Genomic DNA, 24,434 nt, shown 5'->3' with positions numbered 1-24,434 from the left:
TAAATGAAAAGACAATGTTAGCTTGCACATCCCCTTGTGTTTCAGCATGTTTATGTTTCCTTCTTTATTTCCCAACCTGAAATTATAGAGCTGGTTCTGGTGCATTTCAGTGGCTAAGATCAAAAGCAGTCCAATGCCTGCAGCTCACAGGATGTAACGGTCTGTTTGAGAGGCATGCCAGTGCCCATGAGCCCGCAGGAACCACCTGTGGATGGAAATCTGAAGTGTGCCTGAAAGAGTATATGTGACAGCTATGTGGGTGGTTGGGGCAAACTTCAAGTGCTTGATTCCCAGAGAGTCTTAGATTTTTTGCCAGGACAGACCAGAGTTAACTCTAACAATCACAAAGGTTACTTGTCTACATTTGAGGGGTTAATTACTCATGAAGCCGACAAGTTCAAGCTCTATTTGTTGCCTAGCAGACTTGCTTTATGTCGAGCCAGTGCAAAGCAATCTCTTAGCAGCACCCTTGTTTCTTTTCCTTTGGGGACCACACAGGTACCTGTGCTGGCCTGAATGCATTGACAATTTTTACAAGTACCAAACTTATTGATGCATTTATATTGGAGGCTTACTATAGATTAAAGGTGCTCATTAGCACCTGCATATGTAGGAGAAAGAGAACTGGAAGACACACAGCCTTTTCCACAACTCTTTAGACACACCTCGAATACTTGTTCCTAAGCAGGCATTTCTGCCACTTCCATGTCAATAACGGCTCAGCAGTTTACTCTGAAGCCACATAGTGACTTCTTATTCCCTCTAAAGGTCTGTCATTGCACAGATAAATAATGCGTCTTGGATGGTTTATGTTCCCTGTGTCAGTAAAAAGGCTTCCTAAGCATCAGGAGCCCACAGGAGTTCGAATGTTCAAATCCCCAAGTATCATCTTTGAGTAGGTATGCGCTAGACTGGAATTACAGGACAGAAACAGAGTTTCTGAATACAAGCCTTTCCTGCAGAAGCTTGTTAGGATTTCCTCATAGTGGCAGGTTCCTTATCCTATAGATGGACTTGCCAAGAGAGATTTTTATTTTTTTTTTATTAGGTTGGCATGCAAATGTCAAAAGGAAGTACCTGAGGGAGGGAGGGAGGAAGAGGCAAGGCAGAGCGACATGTTTTATTTTTATCCTAAAATAACACTCACTGAATTTAGTACAGTGAAAAGCGCTGTCTTGGGCTTGCTCAGAGGTTGTCTTCTGTCTCCACAAACCAGACAGTGGTGACAGTGCATTTTTTTTTCTTTATTTTTAATATGTGAATCAGGAGAAAAGAAAAATGCATTAAATCTCACATGTGTTTTCTCATTCTGTCTTCTGGTACCGTGATGTAAATCAAGAACGCCTTCTTGAGGTCAGTGAAGTTAATTCAGTATAAAATCAGTGCGGTTCTGTATCAGTGTGATTTTTGCAAGGTGTGCAATGTCTTGTAACGGTTGATTAACTTCTTTATTGGAGTAAACAGAATGGTTTACTTTTAATTTTTGAGTTTCTGTGGTAGGTAAGTAGCCAGAAGGACAGAGGATGCTGTAAAGATTGCTTGTACAGCATGGTGGCGTCCCAGAAGTTCATGGTTAAAACCCTTCTATGACTTAATGACAGGGTGCTTGAGGAAGAAAAAAGGGAAGAATAGTTTAGAGATCAGCCAGGATCAGTGGGACAGATGTCTTGATTTGGGAGCAACATCTGAAATCAAAACCTGAAGTGTGAGATACGAGAAAGAAGCTATTATATTTTCTTCATGGTGAAGGACCAGTTACAAAGAGCAGTTGTTTGTGTACCTTTGTTGACCTCTGAAAATAATTGGTCTGCAGCACATTACACTACAGCACAGTGCACAGATCCAGGGAGTCTAGCTATAAAGGACTGAGCTAGAAGTTCTGCTGAGATTTCGAAGTGTAACTAAAGGCAATGTAGTGAGTGATGTGGTTGTGCTCTAAGAGTGATGTAAGGCTGTGATTTGTGCTGGGATCAGGAAGGAAGCAATCAGCACAGATTGAAACTGTGCACGCTTTCGACAAGCTATGTGGCCAAGTAGCCACTATCCAAACACAGAACAAAAGCAAAGAGAAGAAGCATAAGTATGGCTGCAGCTGCTATGAACGGTGACAATTGAGCCAGTAGTGCTGTGGGTATATTATAAATTTATAGACAAAATTCAGACATAAGAGTGAGCGTGGCTGGACATTGTAGCATCTTCCCCCAGCTGTGCTTAGCCACTTCAGGCGGAGGACAGGCTATAGCTATACAGTTTCAAATGGATTTGTCACTGTGCTACACTCTTAATTTTTGTGACTTGTTTATGTCACAGCTGAAAGTAAAGATGTCAGCATTTAACCAGATGAGACTTAGAAATTATGTGATTAGAAATATACAGAACACTTGAGCACACCATAAAAGAGATGTGACTGGAAGCGAGTTGGGATTTTATTTCTCTGCATAATAACCAGTGATTAATGGTTCCAAATTTATGATTAACGGTGTAGCAAAATGATGGACAAGTTATCTGCAGGAGATTGCTAGAGTCCCTGATGAAACTCCAGGTTATTTCACTGAGGACAGTTTACAGTAAGGCAATAGTTTATATATTCATCCCTTGATAAGAATTGTGAAGTCCTGTGCTCATTGTTTCACTGGACTACAGATCTGTTTTGTTCAATGTGCAGATAAAGCAACATGTTGGCTTTGGGTTTGCATCAGGGGATGAGATCAGGATCTTAACTGCAACCCAACCTAGGAGCTGTGAGCTGAGTTAGACCTTTTCTTACTGTAAGATACCATTGTTCATAAATGCTCTGCGAAGCCCAGCAGGTCACAATGACACCAGGGAGGTGCCATTTTTTCTTACTTCAGTTATGACAGAATTAAACTAAATAGCAATTTGGTATACTGTGTGTGGAGTGGGGTGGGATCCAGCCTGTCAAGTGCATGCGTGACATGAGTGAAAGATGAACCAAACAATATCTCACTGGAATGGCACCTACAAAGTACCATTTTTCCAGGTACAAATTTTCTTAATGGCAGTAAGAGTTGAGAGTTCAGTGGACCATCTTAAACTCACTTGTGAGAGATACCTCAATGTACTTGCATGAAAGTCAGCAGATTTAAATAAAAGTTTTGCAGAAGATATTGCTTGCATATATGTTACTTACCTCTTTTAATTCTTGGAGGTTTTTTTCCATATTTTGGTGATAGCTCAGACATCCTGATCCTGTTGGGGATATCCATATCCTTTTGCCAATATAATCATGTAACAGCACTCGTAAGTTATTTGAGGACAAGAACATAGTAAATAATAACAAATGAAAAGAATTTCAAATTGTATCAGCATATGTTGATGTTCCTCCATGCCATAATGGCATTCATCACAGCATTAACTTTATACAGCAGAGTAAATTCAAGCAGTAAGGGAAAGCATAATTAAGTACCTTTTTATGATCATGAAAGCTTTGGAAGGAGCTAGGAAAATGTAGAGGCAATGTCTACACTGTGGACATTTGACCATTTATTTTTGTTGATTTCTGAGCTTTTTTTGATGTTGGGTGTCAGCAAAAGCCCTCAGCCTACTGCAGTTAAATTGGCACAAGTTTACTCCTTATTGGTAGAACACCCATTGAGTGGGGAAAGCTGGAAAACAGTGCTTCAACGAAAATACAGCTTTAGTGGCAGAAGCTGCAGCAGCATTAAGGATGTCCACAGCTTCACTGCCAAATGGTCACAATGTGGGCTGCAGGGTCTTTACTCACAAGACGTTATCGGCTGGGAGAGGGACTACTGAAAGTTGCCAAATGCTGGGTGGCATCCTAATAGCAAAAATCTCAACAGCAACTGTCTCTAACCAGTTATTTCTTTCTGTTTTGCTCTGTTTCTCCTGCAGGGCTTGTGAAGTTGGGGGTTCACTGTGTCACATGTCAGAAGGTTGCTATAAAAATTGTCAACAGAGAGAAGCTCAGCGAGTCGGTGCTAATGAAGGTAATTTTCTAATGGGAGATTTAAAGAAAAAAATTAAGTTCTTGGCTCTGTGTCTTCTGTTCCATGCAAAATTAATATCTTTAATTATGTATAACAAACATCCTTGTCAGTACATGTGGAGCGTGATAACAATAATCTAGTTATGGGGGAGGCTAGGGCAGCTGAAATTAAATGGAAGTATTCTTGTGCTGTGTGAACAAAATAAATGGTCAGCTGCAGCACTGTTGCTTCTCTGCTGGGGCAGATGCGTGTAGGGCACCTGACATCCACCTTGCAGCAGTGCATAATGATTACAGTACCTTGCAGACTGAGGTGTACAGATGTCAGTAGGAAGAGATTTAAAAGAGGCTGGTGAAATCTATTGTTTAAATACTCCTACTGCTTGCTCTACTGCATGGGTTCATTATGATCTGATGCACCAAAGTCCATGACTGTTTAAAGCCATAATTCTGTTTGCAATCCACAGAGCTGTGCCATTGGAATCCATCAAAGAGTCTATCCCAATGACTGCAGTGTTCAGAAGAACTTAATTCATTTTTTACCTAGTGCTGCAATACCAATCTCCTTACACGAGTGTCATTGATTGATCTTGGAAACCTAAAAATAAAATAAATATATGCATAAAGTTTACTCATGTGATTTGGTGACTAGAAGGGCTAAATTCGGCTTGATGGGAGGGAACACAACTGTACTGCTATCAACAGAATTTCATCAAGCTGTCTCCTGCAAATGATGCTAACATGTCTGCATGCAGCGTAGAGCACTTAATTAATGTAACTTTCCTATAAGCAGATGGAGCATATATCTTTACACTGCTGTTTCATATATGTACTTGTGTGTCAGCTGTTTTCCAGCACAAGTAAGTATAGCAATCTTACTACGAGCAGAAAGAAAATTGAGATTAAAAAAATATGCAGTCAGTGAATGTTATTCATACAATGTAAGTTTGTTTTTCCAGAGAAGGATTCTTTAAGTTTAAACTCAATTGTAGTGTGGTGAGACTTACATTTCTGGAATTTCATTGAAGTATTCAATGCAGTACTGTGGATTCAAACAGTCTTCTAATATAGACCAAAAGTTAGAAAGTGAAATAGGTAAGAAAACTGCAACTTTGAAGGGAGATTGAGCAGATGAATGGAACACAACAAAAGCAAAGTGTGTAATGGTAAAATCTGAATGAGTCTCTAAACACTTTGAATATTTTCCAGAGTAATATCATAGGAATATCGTCCAAAAACATGAGCATTTGTTTGCTGAGAGATGCTGTCTGATATCTGTATAAAACATTTTATTTACCTCATTGATTTTTGGAGTAGGAAGCAAATCATTTAGCATAGCAAAGTGATCTCTCTGCTTTGGTTGTGTTGTATTTGCTCAGTTGTAGTATGAAATCTGAGTAGAGAAATGGTGTGTTAGGCCCTTGTTTACATAGCTGCATGCTGAAGCGTGCCGTGTTTTCTGTCAGGTTGCACAGCATCCTTCTTGGGAGGATCACCTGTTCTAGTGTGAGTCTCATTTTCAGACATTTTTCATCAGATTTTTCTCTTTCAAGGATTCTGTTCTCTGTGCTCAGGAGGTTGGAACAACAGATGGGATTGGAGTGGTTTGCCCAGTTCTTGTATAAACTCAGTAACCAGATGCCTTCAGGAATACCCTGTGTCTGATGGTCACAGACAGGGCCTGAGACTTCTAAGTGAATTTGGAATTGACTGTGCTGTTAGCCAGCTTGATCCAGCCTGTCTGATGGGGAAAAATGCTTGCAGCTTTTGGCAGTTCCAGTGTGATCATTGCAAAGCATCCAGCTGACAGCTTGCTGCATGGAGTCAGCAGCCACAGGGAAATAGCTAACAGTGAAGCCAAGTCATGGTGGTGTGGTGGCATTCCTGCTTTGTAAATCTCCCCACAAGCTTATCAGTTCCAGTAACTCTCTTTGCCAGTGGGCTGTGCAGAGCAGTCCCTGGAGCCAAGTGATTCAAGACCACAGCTACTCTCCTAAACCAGGCCCAGATTGTGATGGATTTTGCTCTAATCCATCCTTGGACAGAAAACTGGATCTGACAAATACACACACCTGCTGCACAAAGCTGTAGCACTGCAGTGCTGTGGCCATTTATCCTAGAGCATAAGGAGGAAGTCTGCTCATGGTCCTTTCAACATCTAAAATGACAGGCACAAGCATATACTGCAGGCTGCTTTCTCTGCCATCATTATTCCATTTTGACTTGCTTCTTACAGCCTGCATTTCTCCAATGTTTTTGCAGTGTTTTTTTTATGTTCAGGGAACTGTCCCTTCTTTTTGCAGCTGCTCTTCATCTGAGCTGTGCAGAATTGAGAGGCATTTGGTAAAGTGCTTTCTAATCATAATGTCATAGTATCGATATTTCTGGAGAGAAAATTTTGGAATTGAAGCAGCTGGTCTCAGCAGAACTGCTGCTATGGAGATAATACACAGGCAGGCACGATGCAGCACAGGCTGCAGTAAGTGTACTATCCAATCACTTGCTGCCCTGTCAAAGGACAGGGCTGCTCAATGCCCATGTGAGCTTTCTCCTTTGTCATGCCCTGACTTGCTAAAGACAGGCTGGGAAGCAGTGTTCCTTTCCCAGCTCCAGCTTGGGCCTGTTTAGGAGCCTGGTTTTGGGGCAAAGCTACAAATGTAATTTCACAGATGAGAACAGAAGGGCTGGTTCTGTTCTCACTCCTGCTTTCACACCACTGGGGAAAGCTTCAGCTGTATTTCTTCAGCCACACTGGTAATCCCCCAATGATGTGGAGACCTGCCTCCCACAGTACCTCTAGCTTGCTCTAGCACAAATTGGCAGAAAGATTTCAGGAAGGAGTGCATTATAAGGAGTGTCCTGAGATTGAAACAGGGTTCATTAATTTCCCTGAATTACGTCTGGATAGCGGAGAAGGATTTTAGGCCCATAATACAAAGCTGAATGTGTCCGTAAAGCAGTAAGCTTTCCTGAACAGGGAGATTCACTATTTATTGGTTGCCTTTTCAGTACCAGCACAAGCATTTGGAGTTTATAACTTCAGAATATAAAGGTTAAAGCAAACCTTTCCTCTGACATGGCAAAAACTTGTTTAGAAACATCGAGGTGTCTCATGAGATGTACTCAAAAGAGTCCTTTGCTCTTTACCACCTCACCAGTTCGCTTCTTCTCCCGCCTTCCAAAGAATAAACAACAAACCTACTCTTTTGGTGAACCATCAGATGAAGTACTGTTTGGACAGCCACTGGTAGTAGAAGCAGTGGGAGCGTAAAGGGGAAGAGCAAGAAGGGAACAGCTGGCCTTGGGCAGATTACTTGAACACACAGGCATCTTGAGAAAACCACAGTTGTGTGAGGCTTGATGACTGAAGACAAGAGCTCCATATGTGTGCTTTGTGTCCATATGCCTTTTGTTTCTTCTGACCAAGTTGTCCAGTGCTGGCCTTGAAGTGAGTCAGGTATTTCCAGGGTGGGGGATGAGAAAAGACAGTCTGCACATTTTTCTCATGCAGGTCGATTGAAACATGGTGGTGGGTTTGAGGGAGGTTGCTGGTTGTTTCAGTGGCTTGTGGTGCTAATGAGCTCTGCTTCCTGAAAAATTCTGCAAAAGGTATAGTGTGTGCTCTTACGCAGAGAGGACCACGCAGTGATCACTGTCAGACATCACTGATTGTCTGAAATAGAGTGGAGGGATAATTAACAGGATCAGCGTCTTGGAACTGCCAGGATAACTTACAAAAGCATGCTTGTAAACAGGCACTGCTTCACATGGTCTTTTTGTATTATTTGCTTCTTCCTGAGTTTCTATTTCAATAGCAACTTACTTTCTTACTACCTTGTCCTACTTTGAGTCTTTCCTGCCTTATCCATTTTCTTTCAATTGTTACTTTGCCTTTTAACCCCTTTCATTCTTCTTTTCTCCCCCATGGTGATTTCTTCCTTTTTCTCTGTCTTTCCCCCTTTTGCTACAGAAAGTAATATAATAACTGTCATTGTTTTGCTGAAAAAACTGCTGAAATGCAGCCTGTCTGCTTGAGGTGCCTGTTCTTCAGGGAAGAAGATTAGAAATTGGGCACAATTCAGAAAGTAACTGAGAGAGTAAGTAAACAATCCCAGCTCCTAATTTATGAGAGACTCAAGGGTCTCAATCTGCCTACTTTATTAAGGACAAGGTTAAGATATAACAATCATGGTCTGTAAATACTGATAAGGAGGATAGGCATTTAATAATAGAGGGTATTACAGTCTTGGGGGCAAAAATCTTTTTGGAAACTAGTAGTTGGAAGCTGTAGGTAGACAGAAATGTAGAAATACTAGGCCTGTTTAATTACTGGATAAAGTTACTGATTGGAACAAGCCCCCTGAAACTCTGGTGGTTTTTTTTTCCCTCTAAAAGACTATTAATCTTAAACTGCTATGTGTTTTTCTAAAATCTAGATCCTAGTTGAGCTTCAGCTGCTGGACTTGCAGCAGGAAGTAGTTGAAGATGGTAAGCTCTGACTAGATTAACACAACAGCCTCTCTGGCCTTAAAGTTCATGGAGCTGTGAATTTCTAATCACTTATTTCTGTCCAGAGCATAAAGAGAGGTGTTTGTGCAAGGTGTCTGCAGATGCAAAAATTTAGGGTCCCCCAAGCAAAGTTAAAAATGGGAATACTTGAGAGCAGCATCTTTGCTTTGTAATACCTCATTTTCATTCTTTTCAAACAAATGACCTGGCTGTCCTCAGCTGCTGACTGGAGGCCTGGTCTACAGAAATCATTACCAGAGTATCAAAACAGCATCAGTGAGAAGCTAAATCTGAGACAGACACAGAAATGGACTGAATAGTGTAACTTGGTTCAAGTTCAGCTTTGATCATAAGAAGGACAGTTTCCCTGACATTAGTGAAGCCAAACTCACGAACTCTTAGCCTGCATATGGCCAAATCAGTTTTTTTTCTTAATGTATTCAGAAGTAGCCTTATTGTTTTCCAACTGCAGTGTTCAGGACTTTTACTATTGATTGCAGTGGAACTGGTGTTAAGCTGCTGCTGAATCCACTGAGCACCCCTACTATTGGGTGCAAATGAACAAAGAAACAAGACTGTTTGATTTCATCAGTGAATTGTATTTGGATTAATCCAGGATACTGGCACACAAGATTTTGGAGATGGTCATATTAAAAATAGAAAATGGAATCATAGATCATAGAATGGTTTGAGCTGGAAGAGACCTTCAGACAACCCCCCTGCAATGAGCAGGGACATCTTCAACTAGATCAGGTGCCCAGAACTGCATCCAGCCTGGCTTTGAATGTCTCCAGGGATGGGACTTCTACAGCCTCCTTGGTCAACCTGTTCCAATGTTTCACCATCCTTTTTGTAAAAAATTTCTTCTTCACATCTAGCCTGATTCTTCTGTCTTTTGGTTTAAAACCATTACTCTTCATTACTGTCTCCTTCGTCGAAGGGAAAGTATTTCCATTTATTAAATGCAAGTCCCAAAGAAAAGGTTTTAAAGCATTCACTAAACTTTCCAGGATTCCCTGATTAAGAAACACTGTGCTGAATTGCTGATACTCATCTGTTATTCTTCTGATTGATTGGCATATTGCTGTGAGAGGAGAATAACTCAGGGGATCTTGATGGCGAAAAAATATGAAAAGAAACTAAATCTCCCCAAAACGTGTACATATTCTCTGTACTTGCTGTACTTTTACTTGCTGTTGAACACACAGGTTACAATGTACAAATGAGTACGTTCGCACTTTGTGGATTGTCCCTTGCAGGTTTGCTGCATGTGCTTGTTAAAAACACTCTCCCCCTCGTTACAGTTTATCTTTAACCTGGAGAATTACCACACACTTGTCTGCTTTTAGCACTGGAAGGAGCAGATGAGAAGTGTGTGTCTGTCTATGTTTGACAGTGTGTAGGTGATGAACAAACTGCAGAAATGATTGGCACTCATCAAAGAGCATGAGTGCACAAACACACGGTCACCCCCCACCTCTGTGACCCTAGTTCGTATTCCAGTAGCAACTCAGTCAGCACAGCACAACTTCATGAATGCAAGTCTCTCTTCTGTGTTCAATGAGATAAAAAAGCACCTTCCAATATGAAAAACATGGGGAAAATGAAAGAGTCTGTTTGGTTGTTTTTTTTCCGCAACTCCCTTCTGCTATAGGGAGTTTGGGAGTAGCAGCAGGTTGCTGAATGTGTGATGCAGAGTGTGTTGTTTTAAACTGGAGCTGCTGTGGAGCATTGAAAGCCTGTTCACTCATCATCCATTTGAGCAGTTAGTTGGGTAATTGTATTTTCCTTCAGAGAAGGATCACTCTCCACCTCCACTTTCCACCACACCCACAAGGAACCCCGTTTGAGGTATTCTTAAAGAAGGAAATCAAACAGGAATCACCAGCACATGATGTACCTGTCAGAGGAGCAAACCTGTCAAGTGTGCATGGTGCCTTTTGCGTTCTAAAGTTAGTATGATCAATTGAGGCATTTGGACAAGCTATAAAAATAATTGGTCCTATTTTTTCTACTCTACTTTTAATTCCACAGACTTATGTTAGAGCAGTCTGTTTCAAACCTCTGTTGTACCAAATGTGTTCTGCCCACAGCCCTGTGTGTGCAAACACTTAAGACACAGAAGGTCTATGATCCTCACGCACTGCCTTGGTCATACAGCAGTGAATGTTTCTCATTGAGCCCCAGTTAGGGCTAGTTGAAGTCAAGAAACGCTTTTTCTGTGCATTCTACTTGATCACAGTCATAATGCCTCGATAGGAAAATAACTGCTCCCAGAGATAAGATGTCTAAATGTGCTCTGCCATCCAGTCCTCATCAACCTGTAAAGCCACTGTCAATAATTAGCCTCTAAAACCCCTTTCTGTTCAGCTTTATACTGAACTGTTTCCACCATAAGTCCATGATGGTTACACTTGGAGTGAAGCAGACCATAGTTTGACTTCAAGCTGCTTTCTCTACTGAAGTTTCTGGGAATTCTCTTCTTCCTTTGCCAAAGCTTAGTTTTGTGAAAAGATGCTGATTCACTAAAATGTTTTCTCTGAAATAACTTTGGCTCAGTGAACTCCCAATACATCAAAGACTAGGTTTCTTTTGAACAATCTTTGGATTTGTAGCAGGCTGTTGGGGAGTCCTGCTTGCCATCTCCACAAAGCAGAGACCCTGAAATCCCTGCCTCCCCAGGGACTTTAACCACCTCTGAGGCTTAGGCTATAAAGCCAAGGTGTAGAAAGTCTTGAGAAAGGCTCCAAGGGTCCACAGCTGTGAGTCAGACCCAGCTTCCCCAGCTAGAGAGGTGTGACCCTACAAAGCATTGCAACATGGTGGACTGGCAGAAAGCTTTAGGATGCTTAGCTGTTGTCAGGCTTGATGCTCAGTTTCCTGGGAAGGACAACCAGTGGGATTTACCCTGAAAGGTGAGGGGAACCCCAGGTGAAGCTTAGCCTTCAGGCTCAGCATTGTGAAGCTGTGGTGTGGAGTGTGAAGATCTTGAGGCTGGCACCCAGAGCTTTTAACCCCTCGTCAGATCCCATGGTATTTCCAGAATTTCTGTCAGGCAGGAAACCCAATTAGTCTGGGAACCTAAAGCTTTGGACTCTCCCAGCCTGCATGATCTCTGTAGCACAGCCACCTGGAGCTGTAGTCTCTGTTAATGGCAGATGTGAATCATGAGTCTGATGAGTTTGGGTGTTTCAATCTGGGGCTACAGGTTCCAGGTGCATTCAAAAATTTTTTTCTTTTTTTTTTTTTCTTTTCCTTCCTGACTCATTGAAGGTTGGTGGGAAATGCTAAAAAGCATTGGATTTTGCTCTGACTCACTCAAGCTAAAACCTTTTTTGATTGACTTGGCACTTCAACAACCTCTGTTGTGAATCAGTCTGAAGAAGTGCAGAATGAAACCTATCCCAGTCTGCAGAGCAGAGAATGCCACAGGCGAGTGGGGTCTGGTTGAGCCTTATGTAGAACCAGCCACATTTAAGGATAGGAAATGCCTTTTAGATTATGGATAAGATGACCTCCTAAATCTGTCAAGCAAAAGGAATTATTGGGACGTTTTCTGACCTGAACTACAAGGAGATTTTTAAGTTATACAGCTCCTTATAAAAATTATTTTCTTTGCTCACACAGTTTCTTCCTGGACTGAAAGTAGAACTTGAAGTGAAACTCAGATGCAGTCAGTAGTGTGAATGCAATATTGACTGAACCCTTTGAAACCTGTATCATGAAGTATAAAAGCAACAGTGTAGGATTTTTTAAATCGTTCCTCACCCCACTGCACGTGCTGGAATGTAATGAGTGAGGTTATTTAAGAGACTGTTATATCCTGTTTTCATGATTCTGCCATACCAATGTTTGCTCAGTATCATTGCAAAAGTTTATCAACAATTAGGAGGAAGAAGATGCCGGATCTCAGAACTGTAGTGCAGCATGTGCTCTGCAGGTTGTCATTAAGGACCAAAGGTAAATTGGCAAGTGTGGTTTAGGTTGTTGTATATTTTCTTTTCTATCTTTTTTTTTTTTTTTTTCTGGGTTGCTAGTTTTCATGGTTTAAACCCTAGCCAGACAGCTTGTTCACTCACTCCCAGTGAGTGGTGCTGGGCTGAGAGCAATCGAAGCTCCCCCCCCCCCCCCAGGGGCTCTCCCCTTCTCCGCTCCCGGAGGGATGGGGAGGAGAATCGAAAGAGTGCAACTTCCACAGGTTGAGACAAGAGCAGTCCAGCAACCAATGTACAACACAAATCACCACCGCTACCACCAACGACAACAATGATAAGAGAAAATAACAAGGGAAGAGAATACAATACCACCCGCCAAGAAGCGAGTCCTGCCCAGCAGCCCGTGTCCTTCCAGGTAACCCCCAGTTATTCCCTCCCCGGGCGTGATGTGCTGTGGTATGGAATACCTCTTTGGCTAGTTTGGGTCAGGCTTCCTGTCTCTGCTTCCTCCCGGCTTCCCCTCCTCCCTGGCAGAGCATGAGCCTCACAAAGTCCTTGGTCAGGGTAAACATCACTTAGCAACAACCGAAAACATCGGTATCACCAGCACTGTTCCCAGGCTGGAAGTCAAAACACAGCACTGCACCAGCTACCACGAAGGAGAAACATGACTGCTACTGCTGAACTCAGGACATTATCCACCCCTTATTCCATACCATTCACGTCATGCTCAGATCCCACATTTTCAGTACACCATCGCTCTCCCACATATATACATCCATATGTACACAGACCAAGAGAAAAAGATCATTTTCTTAGTGCATGGACCAATCCCTATAATGCTGCCGAGTCCATTCGATCCATGATGTCAGGTTCCATCTCTTGTAACAATCTTTCAGGGCAGGAAAGGCTGTGTGCAGTATTGGATCGTTGCCTGATGATGCTGGTCGTTCCTTTACTGCGGAACTCATCCGGTTCTATCAAAGTTCATTCTCTGTTGGGATGATGGTTGGAGGGAAGTCAGGGCTAGTCACTGGTGACCTGAAGACATCTAGTTGATGGGCTATAAAAGTATTACACAGCAGGCAACAGCATACAATTAAGTTCATTGGCTGTTTTCCCCTAAAATCAAATCCCCTTGAGGTATACATCGGACTTCCCCATCTTCCCTCATTACCCACCAAGTATATCCAGATCCCTGAGCAAAAGCAGTCCCACAGGTGGGTTTGCCTTTACCTGAAGTAGAAATAACCCAGACTGTCTTCCTCAGCAAATTCTTCATATGCACCACGGGAACTTTGTCCCCCTCTACATATGTAAAAGTTCTGACTGGGCTGGGCCAGCCCTGTTGGCAGATCCTCTGGTGTTGACCAACCAGGTGGCCTTTGGTAAGTGTGTATCCCAATGCTTGAAAGTCCCCCCACCCATTGCTTTCAGTGTAGTTTTTAACAGCCCATTGTACCGTTCGATTTTCCCAGAGGTTGGTGCATGGTAGGGGATGTGATATACCCACTCAATGCCATGCTCTTTGGCCCAAGTGTCTATAAGGTTATTCTGGAAATGAGCCCCATTGTCTGACTCAATTCTCTCTGGGGTGCCGTGTCACCACAAAATCTGTTTCTCAAGGCCCAGGATAGTGTTCCAGGCCATGGCATGGGGCACAGCGTATGTTTCCAGCCACCCGGTGGTTGCTTCCACCATGGTAAGCACATGGCGCTTGCCTTGGCGGGTTGGTGGCAGTGTCATATAGTCAATCTGCCAGGCCTCCCCATATTTATACTTCAACCATCGTCCTCCATACCAAAGAGGCTTTAACCGCTTGGCTTGTTTAATTGCAGCACATGTGTCACATTCATGAATAACCTGGGCAATAGTGTCCATTGTTAAGTCCACCCGTCTATCACGAGCCCATCTGTATGTTGCATCTCTGCCCTGATGGCCTGAAGTGTCGTGGGCCCACCGGGCCAAAAATAATTCACCTTTATGTTGCCAATCGAAGTCCATCTGAGCCACTTCAATCTTAGCCGCTTTATTCACTTGTTGGTTGTTCTGGTGTTCCTCAGGGGCCCAACTCTTGGGTGCATGTGCATCTACATGGTGTACCTTCACCACCAGGTTCTGCACCCGGGCAGCAATATCTTTCCACAGTGCAGCAGCCCAGATGGGTTTACCTCTGCGTTGCCAGTTGCTCTGCTTCCATTGCTTCAACCACCCCCACAGGGCATTTGCCACCATCCATGAGTCAGTATAGAGATAAAGTACTGGCCACTTTTCTCATTCAGCAAGGTCCAGGGCCAGCTGGATGGCTTTCACCTCGACAAACTGACGCGATTCACCCTCTCCTTCAGCAGTTTCTGCAACTTGTCGTCCAGGACTCCATACAGCTGCCTTCCATCTCCGATGCTTTCCCACAATACGGCAAGAGCCATCAGTAAACAAGGCATACTGCTTTTCACTTTCTGACAGTTTATTATATGGTGGGGCCTCTTCAGCACACATCACCTCCTCCTCTGGTGACATTCCGAAATCTTTGCCCTCTGGCCAGTCCATGGTGACTTCTAGAATGCCTGGACATCTGAGATTTCCTATTCGAGTTCGCTGTGTAATTGGTGCAGCCCATTTACTCCATGTAGCATCAATTGCATGATGTGTAGAGGAGACCCTGACTTTGAACATCCAGCCCAGCACGGACAACCGGGGTGCTAGGAGGAGCTGTGCTTCAGTGCCAATCACTTCCGAAGCAGCCCAAACCCCTTCATAGGCTGCCAGTATCTCTTTCTCACTTGGGGTATAGCTGGGCTCAGATCCTTTGTATCCCAGACTCCAAAAGCCGAGGGGTCGACCTCAAGTCTCCCCTGGAGCTTTCTGCCAGAGGCTCCAGGTAGGACCATTCTCCCCAGCTGCAGTGTACAGTACATTTTTTACATCTGGCCCGGTCCGGACAGGTCCAAGGGCTACTGCGTGAACTATCTTGTGTTTAATTTGCTCAAAGATAAGAGAAAATAACAAGGGAAGAGAATACAATACCACCGGCCAAGAAACAAGCCCGACCCAGCAGCCCCTGTCCTTCCAGGTAACTGCCAGTTACACACACACACCCCCCCCCCTCCCCCCCGGCCATGACATGCTGTGTTATGGAATACCTCTTTGGCTAGTCTGGGTCAGGCGCCCTGTCTCCTCTTCCTCCTGGCTTCCCCTCCTCCCTGGCAGAGCATGAGCCTCACAAAGTCCTTGGTCAGGGTAAACATCACTTAGCAACAACCGAAAACATTGGTTTCACCAGCACTGTTCCCAGGCTGGAAGTCAAAACACAGCACTGCACCAGCTACCACGAAGGAGAAACATGACTGCTACTGCTGAACCCAGGACACTACTTCATAGACTCATAGAATAGTTAGGGTTGGAAAGTACCTTAAGATCATCTAGTTCTAACCCCCTTGCCACGGGCAGGGACACCTCACACTAAACCATCTCACCCAAGGCGCTGTCTAACCTGGACTTGAACACCGCCAGGGATGAAGCATTTGCAACTTCCCTGGGCAAACGAATTCCAGTGCCTCACCACCCTTACAGTAAAGAACTTCTTCCTTATATCTAATCTAAACTTTCCCTGTTTCAGTTTAACCCATTACCCCTTGTCCTATCACTGCAGTCCCTAATGAAGAGTCCCTCCCCAGCATCCCAATAGGCCCCCTTCAGGTACTGGAAGGCTCCTGTGAGGTCTCCATGCAGCCTTCTCTTCTCCAGGTGGAACAGCCCCAACTTTCTCAGCCTGTCTTCACATGGGAGGTGCTCCAGTCCCCTGATCATCCTCGTGGCCCTTCTCTGGACTTGTTCCAACAGTTCCATGTCCTTTTTATGTTGAGGACACCAGAACTACACACAATACTCCAGGTGAGGTCTCACAAGAGCAGAGTAGAGGGACAGGATCACCTCCTTCAACCTGCTGGTCATGCTCCTTTTGATGCAGCCCAGGATACGGTTGGCTTTCTGGGCTGCGAGCACACACTGCTGGCTCACGTTAAATTTCTCATTGATCAGCACCCCAAGTCCTTCTCCGCAGGGCTGCTCTGAATCTCTTCTCTGCCCAACCTGTAGCTGTGCCTGGGATTGCTCTGACCCAGCTGTAGGACCTTGCACTTGGCATGGTTAAACTTCATGAGGTTGGCATCAGCCCACCTCACAAGTGTGTCAAGGTCCCTCTGGATGGCATTCCTTCCCTCCAGGGTATCAACCGAACCACACAGCTTGGTGTCATTGGCAAACTTGCTGAGGGCGCACTCAATCCCACTGTCCATGTCACCAGCAAAGAGGTTGAACAAGACCGGTCCCAACACCGATCCCTGAGGGACACCACTCGTTACTGGTCTCCAACTAAACATTGAGCTGTTGACCCCAACTCTTAGAGTGCGGCCATCCAGCTCTTTGTCCACCGAGTGGTCCACCTATCAAATTGATGTCTCTCCAATTTAGAGACAAGGATGTCGTGTGGGACAGTGTCGAACCCTTTGCACAAGTCCAGGTAGATGACATCGGCTGTTCTGCCTGTCCATCAGTTCTGTAGCCCCATCATAGAAGGCCACCAAATTGGTTCAGGCAGGATTTCCCCTTAGTGAAGCCATGCTGGCTGTCACCAAGCACCTTGTTGATTTTCATGTGCCTTAGCATGCCTTCCAGGAGAATCTGCTCCAAAACTTTGCCAGGCACAGAGTTGAGACTGACTGGTCTGTAGTTCCCTGGGTCATCTGTTTTCCCCTTTTTGAACATGGGGGTTATATTTCCTTTTTCCAGTCGTTGGGAACTTCACCTGCTGCCATGATTAAAAAGACTTAAAAAAAGAAAGGAGTTAAAAGACTTCTGACTCCCATTTTACATTGGTTTGCATTTCATATTCTGGAACCTGTCTGGAAAACTTTTTGTTTTTCTCTTGGAAAGAGAACCAGCATTACAGCAGAAGAGCTCTAGCAATAATGGGACATCAATCCTTGAGCAGATAGACTGAGACCAGAATTTGCTCAGGTATTTGACCCTGCATCTATACTGTAGAATAAGCATCATAAACACCAATATACTTATCCATCCTAATTAAGGGTTGTAGTCCATCCTTGTATATAGAAGGTAAGCCATTTCAGCAAAGACTTTGTTCAAAGACTGTCTTAAATTTTTTTTGAAACGACGGGGTTTTGCCTTGTACACCAGCAGTAGTTTTTTGTTAAGAAGCATTTTTTAGCCCGTGTTGCTTACGAGTTTCTCAGCTCAGACAGCTGTGTTACCTAAAGGATATTTAACTAGCACAACTGAGAGCCAAGCACTGGCAGTGAACTGGCAGTTAGGGGGTGCAGGCCATTTTTGTTTGGTTTTCATTCTTCTGTCCAACATGAACTTTTTGCAAATTATTTGTTAAGTGTAAACCAGGCCTCACTCTGTCTGTCCCTGCAGTTTCTTCAGATAAGTAGCTGATACAAATTTAGGGAAAATCTGGGAAGACTCAATCCCAGTGCAATTAACTGTTGGTTCCAGAGCTGTCAGATGGAGCTAGATACAATATGCCATGCATTTGCTTTGTCGCTGATAGAGCATGTTGGTAAGTTTTTAGGTATTTGGGCATTTCTTCTCTCACCAGGTGCTATCTCTGTACTTGCTGCCTTGCTCCTGGCATCCTGAGATGCTGAATCCACTGTTGCCATGTATTTCATATGCTGGTCTCTTCATGAAGAGCACTTCCATAGCAATAAACCATGGTTTGTATTCCCCTGCTGTCCTTCCGCAGATGCACACAGGGAGGAGACTCAGGAGTTTTAGTTCGAAATGGTATTTCTTGTCCAACTCCAAGATAATCTTCCACGTGTACTAAGAGCACTCAAGCCCATGCTCTAGTGGTCTAGCCACCACGCAGTGACAAAATTGCAGGCATGGCATGGTCGATTTTGTTCCTATGTGGGAGAAGCAATCACTGCTTTGTCAGAACACCTGGTACTCCTGAACCTTGCAGTGTAATGTAATATGGTATGCTCTGCAGCTGTGTGGGGAGGCAGCAGCAATGGCTTTGTGCTGTGAGGGATAATGGAGATGTTACCTTAATTCTCTAGAAACCATGGGGAAGGAGAGATTGAGTTTAGTCTTGAACTTCTGCATCTGTTACAGTGTCTCACTATGTAACAATTGCTAAGTAGCATCTCTGTTATGCTATCATGCATTGCCCCTGCTGGAAATAGGGAGTTTTGAAAGTGGTAAGAAATGCTGTGGTGGAGGCTGGCTTTTTCAAAAATGCTCAGTGAAAACTCAGTCAGGCAACCAAAATTACTGCCCTTTATGGAAATTTTTGACTGATGCTCCATATTATGCTAAAAATAACACATTCAAGGTCATGTTTTAGAATATTTTGGTAAGGCAGGGTGGACAGCTCAACACTCAAGAAGAAGGATCTAGCCTAAGAAACATGGTCACTTCTTCCTGTTCATGGTATGTATCGCAGGTAGAAGTATTCTTATATCATTTGCAGCTCTCACAAGTGCCTCCTCATCTGTACATTCAGTAGGAAAGTGGTGAGGACATGTCACTGGTACAAGGTGTAACACAACAGTGCAGCTCTGTAGGTTTTTCTACTTTTAGGCTTTCTGTTGCTTCAGGAGACAGAAACATTCTTTATCATCTGTATCGCTCAGATGCAGGCCTAACTACAGGAAATAAATAATAACAACATGTGTAAACAAGTTTGACAGTAGCACCTAGTTTCATTTCAAGTCTGCTTATAAGGAATGCTCATGTCTTTTAATGGGGTATGTATTTTATCTTATTCTTACAGTAACGTGGTGTGCCCTTCTATACAGCTCTATGTAACTAAGACATATATCTATATATCAAGGCCAGAAGATCTAAAATGCAGAGGAGTCATCAGAATATGTAAAAACTGTTATAATAGATGTATTAGGAAATGGGGATTATGTTAAGAGTTTTCTCTGTTGTACCCGAGGAAGATTTTCAACAGCTGTGATACATATAGTTGCATATAGGAATTGCTCATAGACTCCATTTTATGGTGTTCTGGAAGTCTGGTCACACTGTCGGAAACCAGTCACCATGGATCCTTGTAATATACTGGAATTTACTACTGCCCCATGGACAAAAATCTGGTGTTCGTGTCTAGAGTCATGTATGTCGAGATGGTCCAGCAGAAAGAACTTTTTGCCAACCGAGGCAGAATAATGTCCCCCCAGCTGCAAAATACTTTAGCATAAAGTTATTTTTTAGAGATTTTCCTTGTTATGTTTCCTTCCTAATACCCTGAAATAAATCCCCTCAGTCTAATGTTCTTATCACTTTTCTTTTGTGAACTTCTCTTCACTCCTGCTCCCTCAGCTGTCCCTGAATTTCCTTCCTAAATCCCTTCTGTCCTTTGCTAAGCTCCTCTTGTCCCTTGCTGTCCATGACAGCACTTTCTAAGCAGAAAGGAAAGGCACACAGAGTAAGAGTGTATATTATCCTCTAGGTATTATGGATTCATTTTATCCTCATTTCCATCTCTTAAAGCAATCCCTGATTTATCAAATCCAGAAAATAATAACATTTACTTAAGAACAAAAGGGTAAGATCATTGGACACAGGGACAGAGAGGCACACAGCTGTTCTCACAGTCATCTGGGGTCATGTTTTCACTTCTTTTTCATATAGGCGTGTAAGTTGTTAGTCTATCAGCCACAGAGTGTCTTGGATTAAGCAGTAGTCTTGTAGGGATACCTAAGAGTACCAAACTCCTCTGGGCAGCAGTGCAGTATGAACTGTAGATTTGAATTGTAGATTTGTACCAGGATATTCCCAGTGTAAGAGCCAAGGCATCTCAGCCCTGCCCAGTAGCCTAGCAGAATGAAAAAGTTTATTTTACAGGGACTGACATGGAAGTCCAGCAACAAGTAGAAACATACCTGAATATATGTGCCTGTAACAGTAAAAAAACCTCAGAGATCTGTTAACCTTCAAGCCTTCATTTTTGAAAGAAAAGGTCCCTTTGTCCTCCCACATGGCTGGGCAAGCTTGATAGTGGTGAGAACACTTTCAGGTAAAAGCAGTGCCAAAAACTGCTTTACTTAGTGTTGAGGAGAAAGCAGTACCAGTTACCAGCAACTGAGGGCATAGTATCTGCCCAGCGCTGGGTAACAGCTGCTTGCTGCTTGTGTACTAAGAGGGGATATACAGCTTGAGGCTGTTGGTTGACGAGAAGCTCAACATGAGCTGGCAGAGTCCATTTGCAGCCCAGAAAGCCAACCGTATGCTGGGCTGCATCAAAAGGAGCATGACCATCAGGTTGAGGAAAGTGATTCTACCCTTTACTCCTCTCTCAGGAGACCTCACTGAACCTGGATTTCAGCTGGGCCTCCAATGTAAGAAGGACATGGGCCTGTGAAGCAAGTCCAGAAGAGGGTCACGAAGATGATCAGAAAGCTGGAGCACCTCTCCTATGGAGACAGGCTGAGAGAGCTGGGGTTGTTCAGCCTGGAGAAGAGAAGGCTCAGGGGAGACTTTAGAGCAGCCTTCAAGCACCTAAAGGGGCCTACAAGAAAGATGGAGAGGGACTTCTTATAAGAGCAAGTAGTGATGGGACAAGGGGAAATGGCTTTGAACTTAAAGAGGGTAGATTTAGATTAGATATTAGGAAGAAGTTCTTCCTTGTGAGGGTTGTGAGACAGTGGCACAGGTTGCCCAGAGAAGCTGTGGCTGCCCCATCCCTGGGAATGTTCAAGGCCAGGTTGGATGGGGCTTTGAGCAACCTGGTCTAGTGGAAGGTGTCCCTGCCCATGGCAGGGAGGTTGGAACTAAATGAGCTTTAATGTCCCTTCCAACCCAAACTATTCTGTGGTTCTATGACATACTGCTTGAAGGAGATATCAAGGATGGAGAAATATAGCCAGATTGTCATAGGCTAGGAGAGTGAAATATTGGACAAATATGTAGAGTCATAGAAATAAGGGGATTTATGTAGTCCATCCTCCCACTCAGGTAGGGACTGATGTTGACATGGGTCAGTCATGGCTTTGTCTATCTTGATTTTGAAAACCTTAAGGGTTTGAGATTCATTAGTGCCTCTGCAGCCTGGTCCAGTGCTGCGTTGCACTCCTAGTGATTAATTCATCCCTAATATCTAACCTGAACCTCAGTGCAGGTAGGAAAATATTGGCCAGCTATCATGGCTGTTGTGTTCAGTGATGACTAGACTTGTGTCAGTTGTCAAATAAAGACTGAGACCAATTAAAAAAATTCTATAGGAGTTGGAAGAAAAATTTAATGCCTCAGAGGACTGTGGGGACAGTACTGAATGTTGCAGCCTCATTGAAGAACAACCAATCAGTGAGGTTAATACAGAAATTTACAGAATTTAAGAAAATGTTGTTAATAGCATATGCAGATGTGAATTTTTAACATTATAATGCTTCGACCAGTGTATCTCAACAGTTTAAACATTGTTCTTATGACCAGGAGTACAAATACCTGGGCCCCAAGCACATAATGTAACGTGAGGAATGAGAGATCTGAGCAGAACTGAAGGATTCAGGGCCTGGCAAAAAGGTTACATCTCGATAGATATAATGCATATGTAAATGTTTAGATATACTAAGCTTAAAGCCTATACTTAAACCCTACAGAAATTAGGAATGTGTTTCAGGGCTTTATGGGCCAGACATATTCCTGAGAATATGTTTTAGTGAATTAGTTTTGGTTATGAGATTCAGGAACCTAATGACGGAGTAGTTGAAATACCAGGGTTACTCCTGTGTGCATCAGAATGTTTTTTTTACGCAATATAGAAGAGGTATTTGTTGCCTGGTGAGTTAAGTGACCTAGTACTGCTAACCATTATGGAATTAACTTCCATTCATTTTCAAGCAAGACTTCTGTGGCTCAAAATGCATAAATGCGTCTGAAACATACTGGCTCAGGGTTATCATAAGAGGATATTAGTCCTATTGGATGAGGCAAAAGTGCAGCTATTTTCTACAGGTCTGAATTTGGCCCTGGGGTTTTATTTATGTTGTGTCATCTCTGAGATAAAGCTGAGAGGCTCCCTGATCCTCTTGCTAAATAATTTTTAGTAACCCATGGGCATTTTTGCACCACCCATTATGTGCATTTTCCAAGCCATTGCCTCTTTCTTCTCAAACAGATGATTTGATTTTTGCTCATTTTATTTTTAAGTGATTTCGTAGGGATGGGGGGGGGGGATTTCTGTGCATACAGAACAACTGTTTAAATGAATCCCCATTAGAGTAACATCAAGTGGCTGGTTTAAACTGCTGACTACCCATCTGAGTCATTATGCTGAAGTTCTTTGCTTCTGGGCACCTCCCTCTCTGTGTGTGCCACAGTGATGTGAGAAGAAACATAGTGGTTTCTGTGGAATCTTGACATCTCAACCGAAGCACCAAAGGGCATGGACTGCATGGGTTTGTAAGTTAGTCACTTCCCATAGACTTGAATTCACCTGATGAGTCTGCTAGTACAGTACAGTCACAAAAATATGTAGATCAGAAAACCAGAGTAGGAATGGAATTAGTTTTAATCAGTTGTTTGTAAATGTGTACAGATACTTTAGAAATTATGTCTTTGAAAAAGCAGTATGCGGGTAACACGAACAGTACTTAGACTCCCAAAATATACTGCAGCATAAAACATACCCAGCATATTAACACCTGATGCTATCTATGTGTCTTCAGTTCCTGGGGAGGACATGTGGCTGCCTCATGAAAAGCAAACTTTGGCGGTGGCAAAGATCATGTTATTTTATCAGAGGGACTCTTGTTCTTCAGCTGTCCACAGCAGCAAAACCTAAGGTGGCAGGATTTTTTCACTCTTTGTAAAGGAAGCTGCCTTTAATTTCTCTTTGCTGTTATACACATCCCAATAAGTCTGGCACTTGCTTTGGAATGTCTACTGGCCATCTGCTATGAGGCATGAGTAAATACGTGCATACAATGCTTTCATCTCTGCTGTGTTACTTCATTTTTTATTAGATACAAAATCTGAAAGGACACTACGCATGTACAGACCCATCAACTCCTGAGCATATTAAGCAGCACTACTGGTGAATTTCCAGCACTTCCAGGGAATTAGCTCCATTGAATAGGTTAGTTGAAAAGTATGTTTATCCTCAAATGATAACTAGAAACCCTAAGGGAAAACAGACTTTGTGGCAGCTGTTTTTCTCCCCTTGACTGCTCTGTTTTCACTTTGTACTCTAACTCTCTCTTGCCCTCAGTTAACCAGTTCTTGATACCTGCCCAGCTTCGCAGACTCAACCACTTAATCATAGCCAAAGACTAAACTTTCTTCTTCCTGGAACAGTTTAGCCTCTGAACCTTATGCTCTGTGTGTCTTTCTTTTCCCATGCTTTTGCAATTCTGCAGTCCTGCAATCAAACTTGTCTTAAGTATCACAGTATGTTAGAGCTTGGAAGGGACCTCAAAAGATCATCTAGTCCAATCCCCCTGCCAGAGCAGGAACACCTAGATAATGTTACACAGGAATGTGTCCAGGCGGGTTTTGAATGTCTCCAGGGAAGGAGACTCCACAACCTCCCTGGGCAGCCTGTTCCAGTGTTCCGTCACCCTCACTGAGAAGAAGTTTCTTCTCAAGTTTAAGTGGAACCTCTTGTGTTCCAGTTTGTACCCATTACCCCTTGTCCTATCTGCAAGTGCACTGCATGTCTTTATTATTGCCTACGATGATGAATTAGCATGAGAGGAAAATGGGGCCAATTTTCTGTTTGCATGTTAGGACTCAGGGTGCAGCGTTATAAACTATTTGTTACTTCAGAAAATTTGGAGCTGCTGATGGGAAGACCATACATGTTTTAGGTTTGAAGCAGGATGAGGCTGCTTTTTTCCCTTGGTTTTGAAGAGCATGATGCCAGGTGCATTGAAATAGCTTTGTTACAGTATTAGTATCTCCATGAGAAACAGGAAAAATCTGCTCCCTGTCTCTCCCTGGGCTCTGTTTCTGGTCTGATAGTACATCCACAGCTAATTTCC

General features: G+C 43.3%; 1 protein-coding gene across 12 annotated transcripts in view; it reads left to right on the top strand.

Moving 5' to 3' along the window:
* Positions 1–24,434, top strand: part of BRSK2 (BR serine/threonine kinase 2) — a 325,977-nt gene that overhangs the window by 153,805 nt on the left and 147,738 nt on the right. For all 12 annotated transcript variants that reach the window (XM_057412868.1, XM_057412864.1, XM_057412866.1 and 9 more), the window contains exon 2: positions 3,877–3,971. In XM_057412868.1, the coding sequence (XP_057268851.1) occupies positions 3,877–3,971 (95 nt within the window). The remainder of the gene's footprint in view (positions 1–3,876; positions 3,972–24,434) is intronic.

This window comes from Pezoporus wallicus, unplaced genomic scaffold, assembly GCF_028554395.1.
Source record: "Pezoporus wallicus isolate ANWC-B61680 ecotype Strahan unplaced genomic scaffold, APGP_CSIRO_Pwel_v1 scaffold_6885, whole genome shotgun sequence".
In the NCBI taxonomy this organism is placed as follows: Eukaryota; Metazoa; Chordata; class Aves; order Psittaciformes; family Psittacidae; genus Pezoporus; species Pezoporus wallicus.
This window is presented reverse-complemented; position numbering and strand designations above follow the sequence as displayed.